At 49.4% G+C, this 12,167-nt stretch overlaps 1 protein-coding gene across 27 annotated transcripts in view; it reads left to right on the forward strand.

The window, feature by feature from the left end:
- PHACTR1 (phosphatase and actin regulator 1) overlaps positions 1–12,167 on the forward strand; it is a 549,201-nt gene that overhangs the window by 501,076 nt on the left and 35,958 nt on the right. For 26 of the 27 annotated variants that reach the window (XM_055570606.1, XM_055570602.1, XM_055570604.1 and 23 more), the window contains one exon: positions 9,542–9,792. In XM_055570606.1, coding sequence (XP_055426581.1) covers positions 9,542–9,792 — 251 coding nt within the window. The remainder of the gene's footprint in view (positions 1–9,541; positions 9,793–12,167) is intronic. The other variant, XM_055570610.1, reaches the window with a different exon arrangement.

Genomic DNA, 12,167 nt, shown 5'->3' on the forward strand with positions numbered 1-12,167 from the left:
GATGTGAGTTGAACTGTGAAGAAAGCTGAGCGCCAAAGAATTGATGCTTTTGAACTGTGGTGTTGGAGAAGACTCTTGAGAGTCCCTTGGACTGCAAGGAGATCCAACCAGTCCATTCTGAAGGAGATCAGCCCCGGGATTTCTTTGGAAGGAATGATGCTAAAGCTGAAACTCCAGTACTTTAGCCACCTCATGCGAAGAGTTGACTCATTGGAAAAGACTCTGATGCTGGGAGGGATTGGGGGCAGGAGGAGAAGGGGATGACAGAGGATGAGATGGCTGGATGGCATCACCGACTCGATGGACATGAGTCTGAGTGAACTCCAGGAGTTGGTGATGGACAGGGAGGCCTGGCATGCTGCGATTCATGGGGTCACGAAGAGTCAGACACGACTGAGCGACTGAACTGAAGTGAACTGAACTGAGGGTGTTAGTGGTTACTTCTGTCATCTTCCAGCCTCAGGCACTGCCATCTGTAGCATAATTTCTCACACGTTTTTGGGCTCCAAGAAGAAACGTCCTACTGAAAACTCTCTCTGAAAACTCCCTTTTATGAGTCTGTGCGGTCTGAATGACAAAAGCCATTCCTGTTGAAGTTTAATGTCATTTTCAGCATCCTGTTGGAGGGGAATAAATTTTCTCTGTCCTTTCAGGAGGTTAATGTCATCTTTTTTTTTTTTCCCTTTTGCATTTTAACAATGGTTGCATATGAAATCAGATGCCAGAAAGCAGTGTCCCTTTATGACACGTTTTTCTTTAAAAATAGTGGTGAAATGATTCCCAGGTATTCTCAGGGAAGATAAAGGATTTAAAATAGTCAGTGATTTTTAATTTCAAAACCTGCCCCTGGTTTCCTAGGAGAGTATCAAAGGTGCTTGATGACGGGTAATCCCATGCCCAGGATTATTCACAGTGCTGTATATGCATCTCCCTATTATCATGTGATGGAGATACAGTGATGGTTATTAAGCTCCCTTGAAAGGGGGCTAACTGCATAATGACCCTGGTTGTCACAGATGTCTTGGCATGCATTTCTTAATGAATTATTAAAAATAAGCTGCCTCTCCCTCACCCAGTCATGAACAGGAAAGGTGAAACAGTCTCAGTTTTCAAAGTCTGTGGATTTCTTGGAAACATGTGACTGTTTAAATGATAGGGAAAAGTGGTGAGGAGGGATGGGGGCCTGATGGGGTGCCATTGTGTTCTTTGTCTTTTTTTAATTTGGCTGCAGCAGGTCTTGGTTGTGGCACACGAGGTCTTCAGTCTTCGTTGCGCCATGTGAGATCTTTACTTGCATCATGAGAACTCTTGGCTGTGGCATGTGGGATTTAGTTCCCTGACCAGGGATTGAACTCAGGCCCCCTGTATTGGGAGTATGAAGTTTTAGCCACTGGACCATCAGGGAAGCTCCCTGTGTTCTAAATTTACATGTCTCCTATTTGGTTTGTTGTTGTTCAGTCACTAAATCATGTCTGACTCTTTGCGACCCCATGGACTATAGCCCACCAGGCTCCTCTGTGGGGTTTCCCAGGCAAGAATACTTACTGGACTGGGTTGTTGTTTCCTTCTCCAGGGGATCTTCTGACCCAGGGATCGAACCCACATCTCCTGCATTTGCAGGCAGATGCTTTACCACTGAGCCACCAGGGAAGCCCCCTACTTCTTTTAGTAGAGCCCACACGGAGAGTTGGATTTTCCAAAAAGAAGACTGGCTAAGTGTTGTTTTGGATGGAGACAGCACCAAGGGGAGAAGAAACAGCTTTGGACTTCCCTGACATGTCATGGGGACAGAGAGAAGGCGAAGAGAATTTGCAGTGCCTGCTTTTTACTGACTTAGGACTGCTGTTTTACTCTCAAGCTTCCTGAATCCTATTTTCGTGTGTCTCTTGTGAATAGCAGGCCTCCTATTTTAGGTAAACTTCTGCTTGTTCCTTCTGGCTTATTCAGTTGTTTCATGAAGGAAAGTACTCAGGCACTTCCATCGTCTGGGGAGAAAGTGAGGACAAAACAGTGGACATCCTCCCAGGCTTGCCTTTCTCTGGAGGAGGCAGGTGATACGCCAGTGAATGTGTTAGGTGCTGTGTACCTACATCCATACACTGGAGGAGGTGCGAAGCGGGGGAGTGAGCATCGCCTACGATAGTGATGCCCTTCCATCCTCCAGGAGCTGCATCCTCACTGCGGCACCGAGAAACCCACTGCATCTCTTCTTACTCGTAACACATCTCAGAAAAGTTACATCATTTGGAGCCTTTGAGATGAGGGCACAGAATCTCTTTTTTTCTCCCCTGGAGAATAGTGTAGGCCCTTAGGTGTTAATATAAATTCATTGTAGAATGTCACATGAGAAGAAACCTTCTAGCCCGACTAGCTCACCATACAACGCAGCCTGACTCTGGACAATCTTACTGAAGGGGCCTGAGAGCCTGTGAGTGTAGAGTTGGGGAAAATGTGGTGGCCATAAGCTCTCTGTGCTTCTATGCTCACATTGTCCTGGGTACCCTGGCTGCCTTCTTTGCGCAGATCTCTCTGCCTTATCTCTTTGTGTTATCTTCTTAAGAACCCTAGTTCGCTATTTCCACATCTGTAATTCTCTGTTCATAGGACACTTTCTCTACACAGGAAGACTGTCTAAGGGTCGAGGATGATTATTTTAGTGAATTAAATGATGGGAACTGTATTCTGACTACTGTGACTCCTAGAGACTTCAAATATTTGATTGACTTTTCCATCAGTTCTTAAAATGTGGACAAAAACGAGGCTAGGACATGAAGAGAATGATAATCAGCCTCTGTCTTTGAAAGGCTTGTAGTCATTGGGGGCAGGGAGTAAATGCTTAGATATTTGATTATAATATAACCCGACAGGTGCTAGAAAAGAGGTGGGAACAGAGGCTGTGGATGCAGAAGGGGCTGGTTTCCACTGAAAAATCAGGAAAGGCTGCTCAAAAGAATGGCATCAAGGCTCTCCCTGAGGTTGGGTGGGCTGCTGAAACCAAACTCTGAGGGGCTCGTTCTGAGGTGGAGTGATGGCAGGAGAGCTCAAAGTGTGCTTCAGTTCAGTTCAGTTGCTCAATCTTATCTGACTCTTTGTGACCCCATGGACTGCAGCTCACCAGGCCTCCCTGCCCTTCATCAGTTCCCAGATCTTGCTCAAACTCATGTCCATCAAGTCGATGATGCCATCCAATCGTCTCATCCTCTGTCGTCCCCTTCTCCTCCTACCTTCAACCTTTCCCATTTTCTGGGTCTTTTCCAATGAGTCAGTTCTTCACATCAGGTGGCCAAAGTATTGGAGCTTCAACTACAGCATCAGTCCTTCCAATGAATAGTCAGGACTGATTTCCTTTAGAATTGATTGGTTGGCTCTCCTTGTAGACCAAGGGACTCTCAAGAGTCTTCTCCTACACCACAGTTCAAAAGCATCAGTTCTTTGGCGCTCAGCTTTCTTTATGGTCGAACTCTCACATCCATACATGACTACTGGAAAAACCATAGCTTTGACTAGATGGGCGTTTGTTGGCAAAGTAATGTCTCTGCTTTTGAATATGCTGTCTAGGTTGGTCATAGCTTTTCTTCCAAGGAGCGTCTTTTAATTTCATGGCTGCAGTCACCATCTGCAGTGATTTTGGAGCCCAAGAAAATAAAGTCTGTCACTGTTTCCATTGTTTCTCCATCTATTTGCCATGAAATGATGGGATCAGGTGACATGATCTTAGTTTTTTGAATGTTGAGCTTTAAGCCAACTTTTTCAGTCTCTTTCACTTTCATCAAGAGGCTCTTTAGTTCCTCTTCCTTTCTGCCATTAGGGTGGTGTCATCTGCATATCTGAGATTATTGATATTTCTCCCAGCAATCTTGATTCCAGTTTGTGCTTCATCCAGCCCAGCATTTCACATGATGTACTCTACATGTAAGTTAAATAAGCAGGGTGATAATATTCAGCCTTGACATACTCCTTTCTCAATTTAGAACCAGTCCATTGTTCCATGTCCCGTTCTAACTGACAAAATAGAAAAAGCAAGAGAATTCCAGAAAAACAGCTATCTCTTCTTTATTGATTATGCCAATGCCTTTCACTGTGTGGATCACAATAAACTGTGGGAAATTCTTAAAGAGATGGGAATACCAGACCACCTGACCTGCCTCCTGAGAAATCTGTATACCGATCAAGAAGCAACATTTAGAACCGGACGGTATGCTTCAGAAGCCAAAAGGCCTCTGTGGCTGGAAATTGGGGTGCATGGTAAATAACAATAACAAATCAGATTGGAAGGAATGAGGGGTGCAGATGGCAAGGCACCTCCTCGTCCATTCCAAAGAGGGTGAGGTTTGTCCAGTTGACAATGAGACCCTTGAAAGGTCTTTTAATTGAGGAATGTCATGTTCAGACCTGTCTGACAGCAGCAAAGAGTTGTGTGGGTGGTGGTGAGAAGGAGAGAAAGTTCTGGAAAAAGTAAATCTTGAAGCCATTGTAGGGCTCTGCTGCTGCCCAGGTGACATCAGTACAAGACCAGGCTCTACGAGCCCTACTGCCTGAGTTCAGTAATGCCTGCACCCCTCTCACTGTGACCGTGCCTGGCGGCCTCACGTTCCCTCTCTAAAATGAGAGTGTAACAGTAATTCTGATCTCACAGGGTGGCTATGAGGCTTACATGGATTTATGCTGGTGCCGTGTGAGCATTGAAAGCATCAGCTCTCATCACCGTTACAGGCAGTGGTCCAGGGAGAGTTAGGGAGACTCCCGCTATGAGGTCAGGGTGAAGGGCTCCATGGTCACCTCCAGTGTTAGTTTCTAATCGCCCACCTGGAGGAGAAACAGTGAACACAACCCAGGGATGATTTTTTTCTTGTGTGTGTGTTCACCTACTTTAATGATACTGTGTTTACCATGTTGACTTCCCTGGTGGCTCAGACGGTAAAGCGTCTGTCTACAATGCGGGAGACCCGGGTTCGATCCCTAGGTTGGGAAGATCCCCTGGAGAAGGAAATGGCAATCCACTCCAGTACTCTTGCCTGGAAAATCCCATGGACAGAGGAGCCTGGTAGGCTATAGTCCATGGGGTCACAGAGAGTCAGACACGACTGAGCGACTTCACTTTGACTTTACCATGTTATCACCATGGAATGTAAATTCAGGTTAAACGAGAGAATTCCACAAGAACAAAGCATTCTGTGTATATCAAAGTTGCTATAAAGTGTTAGTCGCCCAGTTGTGTCCAATTCTGTGCGATTCCATGGACTGTAGCCTGCCAGGCTCCTCTGTCCATGGAATTCTCCAGGCAAGAATACTGGAGTGGGTAACCAATTCCTTCTCTAGCAGATCTTCCCCACCCAGAGTTCGAACCCAGGTCTCCCCCATTGCAGGCAGATTCTTTACCATCTGTGCCACTGGGGAAGCCCAAAATCTGTATAATGTCTGACCAAACCAGCTTGCTCATAAATCACTTCCATTATGATTCTTTTAGAGAAAATAAGTATACTGCACACATTTTAAAAGTGTTTTTCATTTACCTTTCATTAGCACTTAAAATGGAGAAGGCAATGGCACCCCACTCCAGTACTCCTGCCTGGAAAATCCCATGGACGGAGGAGCCTGGTAGGCTGTAGTCCATGGGGTCGCTGAGGGTCGGACACAACAGAGCGACTTCACTTTCACTTTTCACTTTCATGCATTGGAGAAGGAAATGGCAACCCACTCCAGTATTCTCGCTTGGAGAATCCCAGGGACGGGGGAGCCTGGTGGGTTGCTGTCTATGGGGCTGCACAGAGTCGGATACGACTAAAGCAAACTTAGCAGCAGCAGCACTTAAAATACACATTTCTATTTCAAAATGAGATCCGTTTGACTTCTGAGCAAACTCAGTGCTTAATCCCCAAAGAGTGTTGACCTGAGTGGTCTAGAATAGATCTGCTTACATGAGTCAGCTTTGCCTCGGGGACGTTGACAGGTACTCTGGAAGGTGTGGTGACTCTTTCAGGCTGCTGGAGTGTCATTTTGTAACTCACCCATCTGGGCCACATAACAAGCCAAGCTGCTTCCCTCAGACGGGTTCAGAGCGCCTGTGTTAACAGGGTAACTGCTTTGGGACCACAGCAGGAACAGAGATAATGCGCTCAGCGGAACTGTCACGATGTCAGATGGGCTGGTACCTCCCCCAGAGTGCCAGCCTGATACACAGCAGGTCAAGGGATCTGAGCAGTTCACCCTTCAGCGAATACTGCAGATTCCTGAGCACTAATACCCAGGCTGCATTAGAGGAGACTCACGTGGTACAACTCTGAGGATGCAGCAGGTCGCAGAGCTGTCTGCATACTCTAGACGCAGGGGTCAAACCTGGCTCTCCTGCATTGCAGGAGATTGTTTACTGTCTGAGCCACCAGGGAAGCCCTATACTCTAGGCCAGTAGTTCCCAAATGGGCAGCTTTGCCCCCCAGAGGACATTGGTCAATATCTGATGATACTCGGGGTTGTCACCACCAGAGGAGATGCCACTAGCATCTAGTGGGTAGAGACCAGGTTTGCTGCTCAACATCCTACAACACACAGGACAACCCCCTACCACAAAGAAGGACCCAGTCCAAAAGGTCAGCCACGCCAAGGTTGAGAGACTCTGGTCGAGCCCAACACATTTAATCAAAATATGGTGTGTGTATATATGTGTATGTGTGTGTGTGTGTGTGTGTGTATATATATATATATGCACACATCATTGGTGGTACCTTAATGGAGTTTAAGACAAGCTTTTTAAAAGTTTTAATTGTTGTTATTATTGTTTTTGTTCAGTCACTATGCCGCATCCAACTCTCTGCGACCCCATGGACTATAGCCCACCAGGCTCCTCTGTCCTCCACTATCTCCCGGAGTTTGCTCAAATTCACATCGATTGAGTTGGCAGTGTTATCCAACCATCTCATCCTCTGCCGTCCCCTTCTCCTTTTGCCTTCAGTCTTTCCCAGCATCACTGTCTTTTGCAGTGAGTTGGCTTTTCGCATCAGGTGGCCAAAGTATTGAAGCTTCAGCATCAGTTCAGTTCAGTCGCTCAGTCTTATCCGACTCTTTGCGACTCCATGGACTGTAGCATGCCAGGCTTCCCTGTCCATCACCAACTCCCAGAGCTTGCTCAAATTCATGTGCATTGAGTCAGTGATGCCATCCAACCGTCTCATCCTTTGTCGTCCCCTTCTCCTCCTGTCTTCAGTCTTTCCCAGCATCGGGGTCTGAGCCACGAGGGAAGTCAACATAAAACTTGTGGACTTCAAATATAGCTCACACAGAAAAGTTAAGGGGTGAGGGATGATCAGTTCAGTTCAGTCACTCAGTCATGTCCGACTCTTTGTGACCCCACAGACTGCAGCACGCCAGGCTTCCCTGTCCATCACCAACTCCCAGAGCTTGCTCAGACTCATGTACATCGAGTCAGTGATGCTATCCAACCATCTCATCCTCTGTCGTCCCCTTATGATAGAGGTTAGAAATATTCATTTGGATCAGGGGTCAGGAAACTTTTTCTGTAAAGAACTGAACAGTTGGTACTTCCCTGGTGGTCCAGGGGTTGAGACTTCATGCTTCCAGTGCAGGGGGCATGGGTTTGATTCCTGGTCAGGGAACTAAGATCTCACATGCTGCACAACCATGGCGGGTGGGAAGGCGGTGGGGAATGGATAGTGAAGATTTGAGGCTCTATTACAGCTTCTCAACACTGCCATTCTGGTGCAAAGGTCGTTGTGACAGTAGGTAAACATTCGAGTCCTTTCCCCATCCTGACCATTCTAAACCCAGCGTTTAAGACGTATCCTTTAAACTCAATGCCCTGTGACCTGACCGTGAAGGAGCGGGGACACTATTACTTACCCTGGTTAGTAACATCTAAAACATTTACAGAGTCACGATGCCTGCTTGGTACATGTGTTGTTGACAAAGCATGATGTTTTCTCCACCTTGAATGCATATGTGTGCATGGTTAGTAGGGTTTGTGTTTAACCAAAATACACAATCTTACAAGTATCACAATTCAGTGTTTGGATACAGCATATTGAAACAGAGCAAGTTCAAATTCTAACTGGCTCCTTGACCACCTGTGCCATCATGGGCTTGTTAATTACCCTCTCAGAGCCTCCATTTCCTGCTTATTAAAATGAGGATATCTGACACCTCTCCTGCAGGGTTGTTATTAACAATGTGATGAGATACTGGATATGGAAGTTTGCAGCACAGGGGGTGACACATTCAATAAATGTTCGCTTTTTGCTTTTCTACCTCAGTTCTTCCACATATTTGACTCGGTCGTTAAGCCGTTACCAAAAGTGCCAGTCAGGTCAGGGGCATGTATAGCTCTGCAGTACACTAAAAATACTCCCTGAAAATTGAAGACTGATCTCTTCACTAATACTTTTGAGTATGACTCATCACCCATTTTAAATGCACCTAAATGTCAGGGATTCCAGCCCAGCAAAGACAATCAGCATGGACTGAGTGCCCATTTACTGTCAGCCACGGTGCCAGGCACCTGCTGCAGATGTGAAGAGGGCACAGTCCCTGCCCCTGGAGGTATCTAGCACTTGGCTGGCAGGGGCAACTCCTCCCCAAATAGTAAGCAAATGGATGTTCCCAGTTCTCAAAATTGTGGAATCTCCCGAGAACCTGTGCAAAGTGTTGCCCAAGACGAGTATTGAAAGGTCGACAGAAATTAGCAAGGTGAAGGTGAGATAGGAGCATACCCCAGGCCAGGAGTGTGCAGTGCATTGTTGCATGTGAACGAGGTGACTTGTGTGGGGACAGGTAGGGGGACGAGGCTGGGGCAGATGATACGAGGTATTGCACGTCAGGCTGTGTTTAAACTGCTGCTTCCAGGCTAATGGTTTTCCCTCTCCTCTGGCAGTGAGACCTTTCATTTAGAGCAGGTCTTCTAAGTGACCACACCATTCCAGAAGGTCTTTCCCTTCCTACCCTTGGCCATCAGAGGTGGAGGCAAGATGTAATAAGAAGCCACGTTTCAGTTCATTTAGTTCTTTGCTATGACTGGTATAGCCTGCAGTGTGGATTTTTGACAACTTTTCTGTATCAGTCTTGGAGCACTGGTTTTGTAGACTAGGAAGACACTCAGGGTTCTAACAGTTGAGATAGCCACATCTGAGTTTCCAAAAGCTGTCCTGGAGAACAGACTGATATGGACAATGTCCAGAAACCACTTGGAGGGCCCTTTCTAGAAATAACAAGTGTGGGGCTCCTCTGAGGCCCTGCCGGTGGGGCACACATGCACCAGACCTGCTGAAAAGATAGGATTTACCCAGTTTCATCCAAGGAAACTGAGGCTCAGAAAAGTGAACAGTCTGCCCACCATCAGAAGAGAGCGGATGCCGCCACCACCAGGTCACTCTGCTGTCCCGGCACGTCGAGCTGTAGGTGAGGAATGGGACCCGGATTGCCCCGTAGACCTTTTGCTTCCGAGTGCAGGACGGCCAGGGTTTTAACAGGTTCCCATGCATTTATACGACACCTTAGCCGGAAGGAATGTCCTCTTTTCTTTCTTTTTAAACAGCTCTGAGCAGCGGGTCCCCTGTTCTACTTCTTACCACAGCTCTGGTTTGCACTCGGGTGACAGTGTCACGAAAGCAGGACCTCTGGGCCTTCCGGAAATCAGACAAGTGCCAACTGTTGTGATTGAATGTGATGACAATAAAGAAAATGTGCCTCATGAGTCAGACTACGAAGACTCTTCTTGCCTGTACACAAGAGAAGAGGAGGAGGAGGAGGAAGAGGATGAGGATGACGACAGTTCATTGTATACCAGTAGGTACTTCTAAACTCTAGGGGCGTGGCGGGCGCTGGGGGCGGGGCGGGACGGACGCAGGGGGCGGGGCGGGACGGACGCAGGGGGCGGGGCGGGACGGACGCAGGGGGGCATGGCCGGGGCGGGGGCGTGGCGGGCGCTGGGGGCGGGGCGGGACGGGCGCAGGGGGCGGGGCGGGGCGTGGCGGGCGCTGGGGGCGGGGCGGGACGGACGCAGGGGGGCATGGCCGGGGCGGGGGCGTGGCGGGCGCTGGGGGCGGGGCGGGACGGGCGCAGGGGGCGGGGCGGGGCGTGGCGGGCGCTGGGGGCGGGGCGGGACGGACGCAGGGGGGCATGGCCGGGGCGGGGCGTGGCGGGCGCTGGGGGCGGGGCGGGACGGACGCAGGGGGGCATGGCCGGGGCGGGGCGTGGCGGGCGCTGGGGGCGGGGCGGGACGGGCGCAGGGGGCGGGGCGGGACGGACGCAGGGGGGCATGGCCGGGGCGGGGCGTGGCGGGCGCTGGGGGCGGGGCGGGACGGACGCAGGGGGGCATGGCCGGGGCGGGGCGTGGCGGGCGCTGGGGGCGGGGCGGGACGGGCGCAGGGGGCGGGGCGGGACGGACGCAGGGGGGCATGGCCGGGGCGGGGCGTGGCGGGCGCTGGGGGCGGGGCGGGACGGACGCAGGGGGGCATGGCCGGGGCGGGGCGTGGCGGGCGCTGGGGGCGGGGCGGGACGGACGCAGGGGGGCATGGCCGGGGCGGGGGCGTGGCGGGTGATGGGGGCATGGTGGGGGCGTGGCGGGAGCGAGGAGCTGCCCACCTCTGTGGATTCAAATCTGCGGTCCAGTGTTATTATTTCTTCATGAGTAAAATGAAAGGGTGACGATCTTCTGAACAACATCAGAACTCTAGAAACTGCAGCATCATGCTGCCATCTCTTACCTCTTTAGATGTTCGTTCTTTCTCTGATTGCTTCCTGTGGGATGCCATGTGCGGTTCTGTGCTTAGTTGCTCGGTCGTGTCGGACTCTTTGCGACCCATGGACTGTGGCCCACCAGGCTCCTCTGTCCATGGGGATTCCCCAGGCAAGAATACTGGAGTGGGCCATGCCCTCCTCCAGGAGATCTTCTCAACCCAGAGATGGAACCCAGGCCTCCTGCATTGCAGGCGGATTCTTTGCCATCTTTGCCATCTGAGCCACCAGGGAAACCCCCATCCAAAAAAAAAAAAAAAGGTGAAGAGAAGGAAGCACTTTAAAATTCAATTCCAGTATACAGAATACACTAAAGCACTAACTGTTGTATATGGAACAAATTCATTTTTAAGCATACCTCAACCACTTCAGAAGGCCTGAATTTAAATTTCTTCTTTGAGGTCTTTCAGTATGCTAAGAAACAAGGGAAAAAATGAAGAAAGCATAGTTCAAAATCTGTCATTCTGGTTACAAAAAATGAATGTTTCAATTGAATGAATATTGACTGATATTTGATCAACCTTTAATGCATGAACTTAAATAATAGCAAACTTTTACTGTGTGCCTGACAATAGGCTAAGATTTCATTCTTATCTACATCTCACAACCCCCAGGGGCATAAATTCCTGCCCCATTTTATGAGGGTGGGGGGCAGGGAAGGAAATGAAGCAGCCCAGAGCTTCACATCTGCTAAGAGGCAGCGCTGAGAGCTGAAGCTGCCTGGGCCTTACTCCAAAGCCCATGTTCTAAAACCAGCAGCAGAAAAAAGAAGACAAGCACTTACTATGCAGAATCCAAAGGGATCCCCCAAACTTGGTGCTTCCCAGGCCTTTCCTCTTGCCTCACATACTGGGCTTCAGGTAGCAAAATAAACTTGAGCACTAGAAATAGTCCTGCTATTGAGGAAAGAACCATGGAGGGGCAGCCAAAGGCCCATGTTGTCCAGCCTCTGCCCATCACTTTCTGCCCAGATGATGGAGCATTTATACCAGGGTTTCCCAACCTCAGCACTCGTGACGTCTTGGGCCAGATGACTGATTGTCATGGCAGCTGCCCTGTGCATCGTAGGATGTTGAATAGCCTCTACCCACTGGATGCCAGTAGCAGCCTCTCCACCAGACCCCAGTTTGACAGCCAAAAATGTCTCTAGACTTGGCCAAATGTCCCCTGGGGGGCAAAAATCTCTCCTGGCTGAGAAGCATGGATTTATTCCAGATGGAAGGTGCTCAGAACCTCCTGTGTTGAAAAGCAGTGCCTGAATATTGCCTTTCCATGAATTTGTTCTCCCTCCGACCCCACACTGACCCACGTTGCCCAGCCTTACCTTGTTCCGCACCCCCAGCCCCGCTGTAGCTGATCTCTTGTCTCCTGTGATTCCCTGGCTTATCACACATCACCTCTGAGCCTTCATACAGGCAGGTGCA

Source organism: Bubalus kerabau, chromosome 3 (genome assembly GCF_029407905.1).
Source record: "Bubalus kerabau isolate K-KA32 ecotype Philippines breed swamp buffalo chromosome 3, PCC_UOA_SB_1v2, whole genome shotgun sequence".
Taxonomy (NCBI): Eukaryota; Metazoa; Chordata; class Mammalia; order Artiodactyla; family Bovidae; genus Bubalus; species Bubalus kerabau.